Below are 15,057 nucleotides of genomic sequence, written 5' to 3'. Positions count from 1 at the left end.
ATCACCACCCAACAGTGGTGAAGGCAGCACCTGGAGGGGTGGGATGGGGCTGCTGGGAACACCCCCGTTTCACAGGGCTGGTTGTTCTCCAGCTCTTCAGGAGAGCCCCAGTGTGGTCTGGGGACATGGGGACAGCTGTGTGTCAGATGAGGGTCCCGGCACAGGGGGTTTCCTCAGCCGACCTGCTGGTTGCTATGTGAGGAGGCACATGGCTCATGGGGAGGGGCAGAAAGCGGCCCCAAACCCATTGCATCCTCAGGTAGACCTCTCCCTTTGTGTCCTTCCAGGTGGCGGTTGGTGGTCCCAAGGGTCTCCTCCGCCACAAACCAGCCTGTGACCAGCCAACCCAAGGGCAAAGCCATGCCCAAAGGACAAGCACAGAAGCAGAGCCAAGAGCGGGCAGCAAAAACTCAGCACTACGGAGGAGGAAGAACAAGAGAAAGAGGAGGAGAAGGAGGAAGAGAAGGAGAAGGAGGAAGAGAAGGAGGAGAAAGAGGAGGACAAGGAAGAGGAGGAGGAGAAGGAGGAAGAGAAGGAGGAAGAGAAAGAGGAGAAAGAGGAGGAGAAGGAGAAGGACGAGGAGAAGAAGGAAGAGAAGGAGAAGGAGGAAGAGAAGGAGAAGGAACAGTGGAGAAAAACCTCACCGAACGCGCAGCGCTGAAGGCGGTGAAGGCCAAGTCCTCCCATCCTCAGGAAGCCTCGGCCTTCATAACGCCTGTAATAGCTGTATTATCAGCAACGAGCTCCGAGTCAGCCTGCTCGAGGAGCCCACCTATGGGGCCCTCCAACGGCCACCACCGAGCCTGAGGCAGCAAAACCAGCAAAGCTGTCCCTCCATGGACACCCCTGGTTTGGTCCAGCCGGTGGGCGAGGGGACCACCTCCAGGCCATTGTCTGGCGCTGAAGACCACTTTGGTGCTCCCTTGGCCATAGAGGCCACAGTTGGTCATCATGAAGGAGATGAATAAAGAGATGTTGTGAAAGAACATTGACCACCTCCCTCAACAAGCCTCCCCAACTCTTGGAGCACAGGGCAGAGGGCGGCTGCAACAAGGAGCTAGTGGTGGCGGTGATGCTGGCGGTTGGCAAAAACACCTTCCCTGATGACCCCGACAGCTTTGCCCGCTCCACCTCCTTTAACAAAGTCCAGGACTTCTTGGAGCCTAGGGTGGAGGGTGACTGCTCCAAGGACTGCCTGGTGCAAGCAATGCTTGGAGATAATGACCCTTTCTGGGGAGTGCCAGACACCCCCTTGCAGGACCCCAAGGGGAAGCAGGGTGGGGTGGCGGCAGACCTTCCCACCTGGCCGACACCGAGTCCTTTGGAGACTTCCAAGAGGAGCTCTGCGGAGAGTTCAGAGAAGACTTTAAAGGACAGTCCTGTGAAGAGTCCCTGGAAGGATCCCCTGAAGGGTCCTCCAGAGAGTCCCCTGCTGAGAACCCTCCGTCACCTGCTGCCAAGAACCCTGGCCAGACCCCCGGCTGTCCCCCAGCACTGGCCACCCCGCATGGCCCAACTGTTGAAGGAGCCGCTGAGGAGGCAGCCCCGTGAGGTTTTGACCTGCTCGCTGCTGCCACCAGCCATTGTCTCCTGCCAGGCTGTGCCTAGATCGGGAGAGGTGGGTGGCAAGCAGGCCAAGCGCCCCACGCCACACGGCACCCCCAGGACTCAAGAGACCTCCCCATGGGACAACATCCCACCCAAGAAGAGGAAGAAGATGGTGGTGTGCCAGGTGGAAAAACACTCCAAACCCCTGTGGGAGGGGACACCGGAGCAGGACGGTGCCGCAGTGGGCAGCAGCAGGCAGCACATGGGCAGCAACAAGCAGAGGGCATCTGATGGCAACACCATGGCCACCAAGCGACCCAGAACCCTGGGGGATGCAGGGGGGCAAAGTGCCCCACCCCCCCCAGCCGCTCTTCATGGGCTGATAGAGAAGGCATGGAGCACGGATCCCCACCGCATGTGACCCGCACCCACCCACTCCAGCCCCAGACCTCTCCCACATCTCTCTCTCTTTCTTAATTCATTAAAGGTTTGATGTTTGGTTCACAGTGTGTCTGCCTGCGGTCATTCCTGCAGTGGGAGGTGTGGGGGTGAACGCAGCCCATGCCACATGTGTTCATCTGACACTCCACCTCTTCATCCCTGTATATGAGGAATCCCCCGAGATTGTGGGTGGAGACTTTTAATCAGAAGCTTAATTCCCGGACTCAGGGCAAACAAGCTAGAAAGAGCTCTCAGAAATCTCTCCGCTACCATGGAAGGCACAGACAATGGCACAGCAGACGCCACTGTAGCCTTGCAACAGGAACACTCTTCTTTAGCTTTGAGAGCAGGAGAACATCATCTAGTACTCGATATGCTTACCCTGCAACAAGGAGGCAGATTTTCACTTTCTGAGCAGTTTCGTGCAAAAAATGTCAATGAGCATTTGCAAAAAATGTCAATGGAAACTCTTATTATTGTAATATTCTTGATCCTGTTACTAAGTTTTGTTTGGATTGTGATTGTGTTGCTTTGCCTTATGCCATAGAACCAAACGATCGAACACAGACAGTGATTAATCTCACGTTTGCCCCTCGCTTGGGAAAGTCCTCCTCCTCCTCCACCATCTCTCCCTTCACACCCAGCCATTTCGCACGTGTAGATGCCAGAGAGGCTCACAGCCTCTCCCTGCAGGGCTGTCACCCAACCACTGGATCACGCCATTACCCATGCCATCAGGCGGGGAGTGTGGCGACACACACTTGGTACGACCTTGGGTATGGCATGGGACAGTGGAAAGCGCTTACATACCGTGCTTGCGCTGCTCACCGTAGCTGCACGGACCCACTCGCACACAGAAACTGGTGACCATCCCCGTAGAACTACTTGTGGATCACCAACCCTTTTGAGACACATCCAGCTGTGTACGTAAAGGACATGTCTTGGTCAACCAGTTGACCATAATAAGACTGAACAGAGAAGGGGCAATCCCATAAGAAAGGCACCCCAACGCTGACTCCGGGCGGCTCTTGTTGCCTGGTCCACAGCTACTGCCCAGCGAAGGAGATACCCTTACATTATGATGGAGAATATGAATAATCAACAGTTTCCCCGACTGTTGCTCAAAAGTGGGTAAGTTTAATTGTTAACACCATTGTATGTTGCCTACATGGCAAGTGAGGTTTCCCCTTCTCACTTTCACTCATGCCTAGATTGTTTGAGCTCCACTCAGTCTTAATTATATTGATTGTGAACTTATATTACTATAATAAGGTTATCAGACTTGGTCCATAGACCATTGCTGTTTTATCGCCCAATACCCAAAGAACCCTTGCTGTGTGACAGGCATCCACCTCTCTTGGAAGTCGCAAGCAGTAGCTCCCAGTGTTTGGCAAAGAAAGCTGGCAATGCCAGGGCAATCCCAGAGCACAGTGACACCTGGTCATTCAGGTTAAGCTGATGGGGAGAAGGACCAGAAAGCAGACTTTGGCCTCTTCAGGGATCTGCTTGATGCAGCACAGTGGGATAAAGCCCTGGAAGGAAGAGGGGCCCAAGACAGCTGGCTTTTATGCAAGGACGACCTCCACCAAGCTCAGGAGCGATGCATCCTGACAAAGAGGGTGTCAGGCAAAAAACACCTGGAGGCCTGCGTGGATGAACAAGGAGCTCCTGGACAATCTCAAACAGGAAAAGGGAGCCTGCAGAGGGTGGAAACAAGGCCAGGTAGCCTGGGAGGTATACAGAGAAATTGTCTGAGCAGCCAGGGATCAGGTTAGGCAAGCTAAAGCCCAGATAGAGGTAAATCTGGCCCAGGGTGTCAGGGGCAACAAGAAAGCCTTCTATAGGTATATATGGGAGGCGAAAGGAAGACTGGGGAAAATGTGGGCCCACTCCAGAAGGGAACGGGAGACCTGGCCACCCGGGACATGGAGAAGGCTGAGATACTCAACAACTTTCTTGCCTCAGTCTTCACTGAGAGGGGCTCTGATCACACTGCCCAAGTTGCAGAAGGCAAAGGCAGGGACTGGGAGAATGAGGAACCACCCACTGCAGGAGAAGACCAGGTTCGAGACCAGCTGAGGAACCTGAAGGTGCACAAGTCCATGGGACCTGATGAAATTCATCCATGGGTCCTGAGGAACTGGCAGATGGAGTTGCTAAGCCACTATCCATCATATTGGAGAAGTCGTGGCAGTGTGGTGAAGTTTCCATTGACTGGAAAAGGGGAAACATAACCCCCATTTTTAAAAAGGGTAGAAAAGAAGACCTGGGGAACTACAGGCTGGTCAGTCTCACCTCTGTGCCTGGCAAGATCATGGAGCAGATCCTCCTGGAAACTCTGCTAAGGCACACGGAAAATAAGGAGGTGATTGGTGACAGCCAACACAGCTCCACTAAGGGAAAATCCTGCCTGACAAATTTGGTGGCTTTCTATGACAGCGTTACAGCATTGGTGGGTCAGGGGAGAGCAATACGTCATCTACCTGGACTTGTGCAAAGCATTTGACACTGTCCCACATGACATCCTTGTTTCAAAACGGGACAGACATGGATTTGACCAATGGACAGAGGATAAGGAACTGGATGGACAGTCACAATTCAAAGAGTTGCAGTCCACAGCTCCATGTCCAAGTAGCGAGCAGTGATGAGTGCTGTTCCTCAGGGGTCAGTACTGGGACTAGTACAGTTTAACATCTTTGTCAGTGACATGGATGGTGGGATCACATGAACCTTCAGCAAGTTTTACGACCACAGCAAGTTGTGTGGAGTGGACAACACACTGGAGGGCAGAGATGCCATCCAGAGGGACCTGGACAGGCTGGAGAGGTGGGCCTGTGCAAACCTCATGAAGTCCAACAAGGCCAAGTGCAAGGACCCGCACGACGGTCAGGGCAATTCAAGCACAAAGAGACACTGGGCAGAGAACGGATTGAGAGCAGCCCTGAGGAGAAGTACTTGGGGGTGTTGGTGGATGAGAAGCTCAGCACAAGCCAGCAATGGGCACTTACAGCCCAGAAGGCCAACCGCATCCTGGGCTGCATCAAAAGAATCATGGCCAGCAGATCAAGGGAGGTGATTCTGCCCCTCTACTCTGCTCTCATGAGACCCCTCATGGACTCTTTGGAGACTTCAGCTTTGGAGCCCTAAACATGGACATCGACCTCTTGGAGCAAGTCCAGAGGAGGGCACGAAGATGATCCGAGGGCTGGAGCACCTCTCCTGTGAGGACACGCTGAGAGAGTTGGGCTTGTTCAACCTGGGGAAGAGAAGGCTCCAGGGAGACCTTATAGCAGCTTTCCAGTATCTGAAGGGCGCCTACAAGAAGGCTGGAAAAGGACTTTTGACAAGGGCATGTACTGACAGGATGAGGGGGAATGGCTTCAAACTAGAAGAGGGGAGATTTAGACTAGATATTAGGAAGAAATTTTGCACTCTGAGGGTGGTGAGGCACTGGCCCAGGTTGCCCAGAGAAGCTGTGGCTGCCCCATCCCTGGAGGTGTTCAATGCCAGGTTGGATGGGGCTTTGAGCAACCTGGTCTAGTAGAAGGTGTCCCGGCCCATGGTCGGGAGTAGGAAGTACATGATCTTTAAGGTTTCTCCAACCTAAACCGTTCTAAGATTCTCTGACGATAAGGAAGAGGCGAGACAAAAAGGAGGACGAGCCCCGCTGTGATAAACTCAGTATCGTTTGTTCACCAAACCTAAAAACTTACATTTCCACAAGAAGGCAACTGCTTAACAAGAGGTGGCAAGATGGCCAACATTTTACTGTGTAAACAGGATACGCATGATTGTGCAGGCAAGGCTAAGCCGCAAGGTCAAGTTATGTAGACAAAGTATAATAAATTGTGAAAAGACTTGAAGGAAAGGAGCCTTCACCCCAAGACCACTGGCAATACTAGTGTTTAAGATATTAATTTGTGTAATTTTAAAGGTGTTTGTTTAGTACTGCCAGAGTTTTAGAGATACCTATAGCACTTAGATAAATACTTTGAGAAAATGTTAGATGAAGAATCCTTATAGAATTTACTAACTCTTTAGAAAAAGGGGGGGACTGAGTCAAAGATATAGTACTAATTAACTAGTAGTAATTCATGACCTAAAAGACAGGCCTGATAAAAAATGGACGAAGGAAGAAGTCTTGAGGCATTGCCAAGGACAGCTCCTGATAACGAATAAGAGAAGGCCTTGAAAAGCGGCTGAAACCAACCCTGCAGTCTGGACAGAGACCAAAAAGAAAAACTGAGTCTGCGTGGGGACGAAAGGTTACTTGAAGTGATGAAGAAGAATTTGCAGCCTTCATCCTCAAGACCCTCAGCGACCACCACCACAAAGCATTGCGCAAGCGCAGTTAGGAGGAGTTTATGAAAATGACTTCTTAAAGCTAATTTTAATACGAAGCGGGGATAGGTTATGCATATGTATAGCCGTATTAAGAGATCTTATGATTATGTAAAAAGTACCATATATATTTGAGAAGGCCGCTGCATTGAGTGCGCCCCGTCGGTGGAGTGAGACTCCCGGGCCGCCCAGCGCTGTTTTGCTTGCTGCCGCTTCCTAATAAATACTCCAAATTTTAATTGACTATGTCTCACGTCAATTTTGTGAGATCAACATATAACAATTTTGGTGCCGTGACTCGGATAGAGGCAATCTGGTGAGAAGCCACATACAGGGAGGCGCCCCGCTGAAATTCAGCGGCCCTGGCTGGGTGCTATCGCATCACATCCTCTACCGATGAACCCTAAATTTGGCAACAAGCAGAAGAAAGCCAGCAAACCCTGTAATCTTTGTGCACGAAGCCCCGAACGAAGACGCAGGAACGCGTGAGTATAGGCCGGTTATCCGTTCGGTTGGGGTTGGGTATCCCGGAGTGTGATAATGTGAGACGTCCACCGGACTTAGTAGTCCACCGGACGAAGCGAGTGCGGACCCCTTAGTAGTGCAGTTCCCATCTCCCATGAGGGACTGGGCCATGAATAGGGGGAGCGTGTGTGTGTGTAAGAAGGCACTCCGGAAGATGGGACAGAGGAAAAGCAAGCCCTCTGATCCCATGGGTGGATTGGGACCTCATGTGAAACCCCCCCCAAATACCACCAGATGTGGATTGGGACCTCATGTGAGACCCCCCCCAAATACCACCAGACAGTCCATTAAGTTTAATGATCAAGTATTGGGATGATTACCCCTCTAGGCGGGGTAAGAACAAAGTAAAATTGATCCACTATTGTATGGAAATATGGAGAGAAAGAAACAAATAAGAAAAGGCTTATATTGGCCAATTTAGATTTGTGATCAATCTGACTATCTTGGTGCAGATTAGTGGTAAACGGCAAATGGTTTAAGATTTAAGTTACACATAACTAGCTATTGTTTTAATTGGAAAATCTTGTGGTGTGAGTGAAAAGTGTAATGGGCCCTTTTATATGACTGAGTGAGTGTTTGAGTGAGTGCGGTGCAGAGTTTGTGTGTTCACCCTAAGTGAAAAGGATTTTTATAATGGAGGAGAGGGAACATCGATATAGTCCAGGCGCAGACATTAAATGGCTACTACAGCAGCCAAACTGGACTAATCAAGACACTGAACATAAAACTCATATGGTGGATCTGCGCACCAGAGTTGTTCAAGAAATTAAAGAATCTGTTCCTCAGGGACAGAATATAAATAAAGCTCTTGGTGAACATCAAGGGAAAGATGAACCCCCCACTAAATGGCTGGACAGATTGCGACAGAATCTGCAACTCTATTCAGGGCTAGATCCCACCACCCCTGTGAGACAAGTTCTGTTGAAAACTCAGTTTGTGGTAAAGTCATGGACAGACATTAGAAAGAAATTGATAAAGTTAGAAAACTGGCAAGAGCGAGGATTAAACGAGTTGTTGAGAGAGGTATTGTTCTCGCCCCTCACTCTCGGGACGAGATTGAGCACGGAACCATGGGTTCCAACTGCAAGGTGTCATAAACCGAATAGTGGTGTTGCACAAAGAAGCTAAAGCTAGAAAGAGAAAAAGGAAAACTATTGTTTGTGCTGTGCTGGGAGCGTGCCTGGCGGCTGCGGTGGAGGACAAGAGGCAGGCGCCTTGCCAAGAAGAGGCGATAGTTGCCTCAATACAAGCGGCACTGGCGCCGCTGCAGGAACAGTTCCTAGAAACCGAGCGGGCGCTAAAGGAAGAAAAGAGCAAAAAAACTTCATATTGAAAGAGAAGCTGAGTTCAGCTCCTGAAGGAGTCAGACACCCTCGCTGAGACAAAAGTAATGCCAAAGGGAAAAGGGGTGCGCCCAATTTATCGTCAGGAAGATAAAAAAAAAAACAAAAAACCAAAACAAAAAAACCCAAACAAACAAAAAAAACCACCACAAAACAAAAACCCAACTAAAAGACACCACAGATAACACCCCCACATGTATCCACTGATAAAAACAGAATCCCCTTTACCGCCACTGAATTAGCCAAACTACGGAAAGATTTTGCTAGGATGGCAAGGGAATCCGAAACCGAACACGTGTGGAGTATATCCCTGTCGGGGGAGAACGGAATCATTTTATCAAAAAGGGAGCAGAGGGATATTGGGGCCCTGGCGTTTTCCTCACAACGGGCGACCTCTGAGCCCCATGGTCTCTAACCCAGAGAGCCGCATATTGGTCGGGGGGTGGGGGGGCTGAACCCATTGAAGAGGGGGAAGTGGCTCAAGAATTAATAAATTACGGAAGGAAATATAGGCCAGTAAGTCGGACTTACCAAAAAGTAGAAACTAGAGCAGTGCGGACGGAGGAGCCGGCGAATAAATCATTGTTTAGGTGTTGGGTTTTTTTTCTAGGAGAAGCCCTGATCTAACAAAAAAAAAAAATAGTATGCTCAAATAAAACACTATTGCGATTTTTTGTGACAAAAGGAACTGCTAAAATACTGCCTATCCAAGATGAGGCGAACTTGGATAGGGAGATGCCCCCAACTTTCCCTTGTGATCAAAGTCGCTCCCCCATTCTCAGAGCAAGTTTTAAATGCATAGTTTACTGATGCTTCATCGAAGCGAGAAGAGAAAGTTTAGAAGTACCGGGCTGTGGCCCTTCAAGTAGAAACCAAGAAGCAAATCATTACAGGAGAGGGCAGTGCGCAGGTGGGAGAGCTGGTTGCAGTGTGGAGCGTGTTTCAAGGTGAGAGACAGACTCTTTCTCCTGTGCATGAAAAGGAGGCAAAAGTTAGTAAAGAAAAGACTGAGAGTGCAGAGACCGCCTTTAAATATTACAATTAGATAAAGTATTGATCAAAGTCTGGAAAGAATCATCCCTGACTCCCTGTTGGGAGGTACCTTTTCTTGTTTTACTCACTACAGATTCTGTTGTTCGGACTGCTTAAAAAGAGTGGACTCACGCAAGCCGAATCAAAGGACCCGTTCGAAGTTCCCATTAGGAGGCAACAGGAAGCCCGGACAACCTAAAGGTTACCTTCCGAAGAAAGACAAATGAATGAAACTGTCTTTTGTAGAAATCCTAACTGTATTTGTTATCCCTTTGTCTAAGTGTAAACTTTGTAAAGAAAAGTGGTGGGTCCACTGCCTCTATGGGTATCCTCTATGGGTATCCTATGGGTATCCTCTTGTAGTTATAACATTCATGGCAAATACTACTAAAAAAAAAAAAAACCAAAAACAAAAAATAAAAAACAAAAAACCAACTAACTAAACAGGCATTACGCATAAGAGTTGCAACTGGGAAAATCATAAAAGAATCTGAGAAGTGGTAGAATATCTTTGCCAAAGGCATGAACCCTGAGAGGTGTTGTCTCCATGCAAATGAACCTTGTTTAACAGAGGCCAAAATTGTGCAAGTGACTTGCGGACAGACAGTGTCTAAGATAAAGGGTAGAGCTTAGGAGGTAAAAAATAAAATCTGACAAGCATGTAAGTCAAGGTGAGCTAAATATGAAGGAGGTTCCCCTGAAAAATACGACTGCTGCCGAGAAGATGGTACCCCTCGCTGCTCTAAGCCACAGAGTAGGCAGAGGAAGAGGCCGAGGCGTACTGCTGTGGGGATTGAGATTAATAAACCACCTCCAGAAATGACCCGTAAGGCCCTTTGACTTACAACTCCCAACCCAAGCAACCTTAAGACTTTCCCGAAGTCTACACACTCTCCCAGGAAACAAAAGTAAAAAAAAAAAAATAAAAAAAATAAATTGCCAGAGATATTGAAATACCTATAGCAAAGGCAAGAGCACTCCACCTTTCTCAAATCTGCAAATAAGTCTGTGTACAATAAAAGTGCTAGTAATGACAATAAAGCAACAAAATAGTTGCAATTGTAAAAAGCAAATTAAAAGCAGCTCATTTAATGCTTATAAGAGCCAAGTATGAACGCCTAAAAAAGATACCAAAAACAAAAGAGACCTTTATTTTAAGTCAACAAAAGCTTAAGCGGTTTGATGAACAAAATAGTAAAAAAAATAAAGGGGGGAATTGTGATAAACTCAGTATCGTTTGTTCACCAAACCTAAAAACTTACATTTCCACAAGAAGGCAACTGCTTAACAAGAGGTGGCAAGATGGCCAACATTTTACTGTGTAAACAGGATACGCATGATTGTGCAGGCAAGGCTAAGCCGCAAGGTCAAGTTATGTAGACAAAGTATAATAAATTGTGAAAAGACTTGAAGGAAAGGAGCCTTCACCCCAAGACCACTGGCAATACTAGTGTTAAGATATTCATTTGTGTAATTTTAAAGGTGTTTGTTTAGTACTGCCAGAGTTTTAGAGATACCTATAGCACTTGGATAAATACTTTGAGAAAATGTTAGATGAAGAATCCTTATAGAATTTACTAACTCTTTAGAAAAAGGGGGGGACTGAGTCAAAGATATAGTACTAATTAACTAGTAGTAATTCATGACCTAAAAGACAGGCCTGATAAAAAATGGACGAAGCAAGAAGTCTTGAGGCATTGCCAAGACAGCTCCTGATAACGAATAAGAGAAGGCCTTGAAAGGCGGCTGAAACCAACCCTGCGGTCTGGACAGAGACCGAAAAGAAAAACCGAGTCTGCGTGGGGACAAAAGGTTACTTGAAGTGATGAAGAAGAATTTGCAGCCTTCATCCCCAAGACCCTCAGCGACCACCGCCACAAAGCATTGCGCAAGCGCAGTTAGGAGGAGTTTATGAAAATGACTTCTTAAAGCTAATTTTAATACGAAGCGGGGATAGGTTATGCATATGTATAGCCGTATTAAGAGATCTTATGATTATGTAAAAAGTACCATATATATTTGAGAAGGCCGCTGCATTGGGTGCGCGCCATTCGTGGAGTGAGACTCCCGGGCCGCCCAGCGCTGTTTTGCTTGCTGCCGCTTGCTAATAAATACTCCAAATTTTAATTGACTCTGTCTCACGTCAATTTTGTGAGATCAACATATAACAACGGCCAAGCTGAGATTGGGGGGGGGAGTTTGCCCCATGGCTGTGATGAGGAGAGAAGGGGTGGGTGGGGAGTGGGGGGTGTGGTGTGGGGTTTTTTTGGGGGGTGGTGGTTTTTTGCCAGGTGTCGCTTTACCCAGTGTCTCGGGGAGGTGTTGGCATCAGGAAGCCTGTGCTAAAGCGGGGTGGGGGCCTCGCCGCAGTTGGTTAGCAGAGCCAAAGTGGTTACTAATGGTTATTAACGGCACAGTAATTAGGCCCGTGTAATGGGGAAGCTCAGATGCCCCCTAACCACCCCCCCCGGTGCTTCTCTAGCCAGGCGAGCGCTGGGCGTTCCCCCCGCAGGAGAGGAGCGCACCTCCGGGGTGGGTGGAAGGGCATCACCCAACAGGGAGAGGATCAAGATGGGGCTTGGGTGTCCCTTGGGTTGGCCGGGTGGCGGGGTAGGGCTGCCACGATGAGGGACACCCCCACGCCTTTCTCCATGGCTCCCACAGCTCTGCTCCCTCCCTCCCTCCTTCCCACCCATCCAGTGCCACCGGAGAGGTGGTGTCCCCCCTCCTGGGGCGGGCAGGGGCTGGTGCCACCCCATCTAACACCTCAACGCACCAAAGCACCTCACTGGGGGAGGGACCCTGTGCCTGGTAGCCCCGTGCTCCCCAGCACTGTAAGGATGGGGCTGAGCCCCCACCACGGCCACCCTGTGCAAACCAAAGACCCCCCCACAGACCCCCCCACCCCCATTCCCCACAGCACTGCGAGGATGCACAGCCGAGCGGTACGGGGAGGGCTCTCTCCATCCCACAGCCTCCCCCTTCCTCCTCCCTCGCCTCCTGACGCTATCCCTTTCGTTGGACTAACACAGGCAGAGAGAAAGAGAAAGAGAAGTTTTATTATTCTTTTTTTTAATTTATTTTTTATTTCCTAAAAGCCACTGGTTTTTCATCCCAGGCATGGCCAGAGGAGCTCGCCCAGCATTGAGGGGGGGAGGTTGGGCTGCGGCGCACAGCGCAGCGGCTCATCAGTTTTTAGAATTAATGTAACCCTAACGAAACTAACGGCGATTTTTAAGTTTTGTAAGGATTTTAATTATTTATTTATTTATTTAATTTCAGAGGGGCCCGGGGCGGGAGGGGGACATTTGTTTTTTAGCAAAAGCCGGCTTTTCTAGAGGTTAAAGGAAAGGCTGTGCTCGGCTGTAAATGCTTCCCTCCAGCGTCCTGGATGGGGGGGACGGATCTCCTAGGGGCCAGCTGTATCCTTGGAGGATTCCCCATTTGTCTCCCCAGACCCTGCGGTTTATATTTCCTGACTCTGGGAGGGTGCAGGATTATGCCCGAGTGGATTACACTGTCTGGGATATTTCCCTCTGGTGGTGCCATAGCGAAGTCTCTGTCGCCAATTTGTGATGTCCGGTGCTCAACGTCACGGGAAGAGTGGTGGGATGGGACTCGGGGCATTTTGATTGTTAAGGCCCATTTGGTTTTGGTTGTTCTGTGCCATCTTGAGATAAGCCCGGGCTGAGCTGTTTTGCAGCTCCCCCCAAGTTCTCTCTGCACAGCCAAGGCACGGCGGAGATGGAGCTGAGTGGGATGGCAGCTCCCTGCCTCTCACCTCTTGTGCTCTGAAACCGGCTTGGCTGGCTGCTCCCACACAGTGTGTTACTGGCTTGCCCAGCAGGTAAAGAACCCAGATTTGGGACGCCACTGGGGTGTCCGTAAGGGGTCCTGGGAGGGAGTCTTGCAGGCCAGAGGGAGTCTGGGGCAGCCCTTCAAGGATCTGGGGGTCCCCTCTGGTGCCTCTGGGGAGGGTTTTGTGGCTGGAGAGGGCCGAGCTGGTTTCAAGAGGTGCTTCCTCCCTTTCTCCAGCCCACCCAGCTCCCCTGACACCACCACCCCCCCAGGTTGGTGGGTGCCAGCAGTGCAAGCCTGTCCCACTGGGTCGGGCACTGAGGGGGGCACAGCCCCAGCCGCGGGATGGCAGGATGAACCACAGCACCAGGGATAGAGACCAACATTTTATTTCTTTCACATTTCCCATGGGGGGCACCCCAGGGTTGCGCGGCTGCACCGCAGCTGGTGCCAGGAGGGACTCCAACGTCCCCCCCACAGCTCACCTGGCTCCGCTCGTGATGCTTTTGATGGGGCTCAGCGCGGTCTCTTCTGTGCTATGGACCAAGCGGCTCCAGGTAGGCGACTGCTGCACCGCACTGTGCCGCAGCGTGGGCTGGTGTGGGGGGCTGCGGCACGGGGCTGGGAGCTGCTCCCGTCTCACCCAGCTCCCGGGGTCCTGCAGAGGGACTGGAAGAAGCCAAAGCAAGGGACGACGGACGTGAGAGCCCACCTGGAGGAGCAGAGCAGTGAGTGGCCCCAGCACCGAGCACCGTGCAAACAGCCCACACCCCACGGCAGCCCTGAGCAGGGGCTGTGCCGAGGGCTGCTGGCCGCTCACTCCATCCCCTCCCTCAGCAGCTTCTCGGCTAGCGGATGAAGGATGGGAGCTCAAGTCGACACAGGAGAAGCAGGGAGTGTGGGGGAGACCCCCAGATCCTGCCCCAGACCCTCAGCCCGTGCCCTGCCCTGCCTGTGCTGGGCAGCCCTGCCCGCCTGCTGAGGAGGGGGTGCTGCCCGCGGGCTCCAGCGGAGGAGACGGGGTGCAGCGGGTCTCTTCTCTCTCCTCCTCTGCAGGGCAACCGAGGAGGGAGCACCGGGCCCCACAGGACCCACTGGGCTCCCTGCCAACCATATACCATCTGAGCAGTGATGCCTCTCTCTACCCCCTGCACACCCCAAGCCCCCACGTCCCCCTGCCCTCCTCTGCCGCCTATAGGTCCTATCAGTGGGGACAGCTCCTTCTGGTCCAGGCACACCCTGGGCTCCTGGGCCCCCCGAGGGCCACCCCAAGAGCCCCTGCAGCCTGTGCTCGCTGGCCAACTGGGAGGACTGCAGCAGCCTGTTGAGGAGCAGCTCCTCTTCCCAGAGCTCCCTCTACCACTTCCTGGAGCCCTGGCCCAGTGCAGCAACAGAGCCAGTGGTGCTCACACACTCAGGACAACCCCGCTCTCCCATGGCTGCTAGTGGAGCAGTGGGGAAACTGGGGCCGGTCCTCGGCCAGGAGCCTCCACAGGAGCTGCCAGCAGGGACCAAGAAAGAGCGGGTTCCCAGGCAGGGGACGGAACTGAGTGTGGAAGCATACGCTGTGGGGCTCTGAGCTGCTGCGTGGTGCCAGGTCTATCCAACGTCAGGCAGTACGTTCCCAGGAGACATCACTGCTAACAACTCTTCCGAGGAAGTGGGGCCGTTTCTGTAGTCGTAGCCTGCCTGGAGAAAGAGCCCCACGGAGCTAATAGTCTGCTGAGCAGCAAGGGAGCAGAGTCGCTGACTCTCAACCAAGGACTGAAGTACAGCAACCCACTCTATTGCCTTCCCCCTTCGCCCGCTGCCTCCCACAGTTTGGAAGAAAAGAACCAGGGAGCTCCAAAGGAGGGGACCCCTCCCCCACTCCCACAAATCTGCCCAACACCCCCAAAGCTCCCCAAAGACACGAGACTCCTCCCACACACCTCCACTCCCCGCACCGACAACCCTCCCCCTCCCCCAACGCTCCAAAAAGCAGCAGTCCTTAGGGCAGACTCCTTAAGCTGACTCCACAGCTACGGCT

The 15,057-nt window shown here is 51.3% G+C and overlaps 1 protein-coding gene and 1 pseudogene across 2 annotated transcripts in view; both read right to left on the bottom strand.

The window, feature by feature from the left end:
• The window catches only part of LOC309675570 (electroneutral sodium bicarbonate exchanger 1-like), a gene marked incomplete at both ends in the record, with an annotated part of 147,243 nt that extends 144,383 nt beyond the window's left edge, over positions 1 to 2,860 (bottom strand). Inside the window, one exon of the mRNA XM_082487896.1 lies at positions 2,800 to 2,860. Within this exon, the coding sequence (XP_082344022.1) occupies positions 2,800 to 2,860 (61 nt within the window). The remainder of the gene's footprint in view (positions 1 to 2,799) is intronic.
• The window catches only part of LOC309675612 (electroneutral sodium bicarbonate exchanger 1-like), a 215,274-nt pseudogene that overhangs the window by 145,447 nt on the left and 54,770 nt on the right, over positions 1 to 15,057 (bottom strand). The gene's annotated exons all lie outside the window — the stretch shown is intronic.

The sequence above is a fragment of the Vanellus vanellus genome, assembly GCF_965231255.1.
Source record: "Vanellus vanellus genome assembly, chromosome: 9".
Lineage (NCBI taxonomy): Eukaryota > Metazoa > Chordata > Aves > Charadriiformes > Charadriidae > Vanellus > Vanellus vanellus.
The sequence above is the reverse complement of the archived record's forward strand: the minus strand, read 5'-3'. Positions and strand labels throughout refer to the sequence as shown.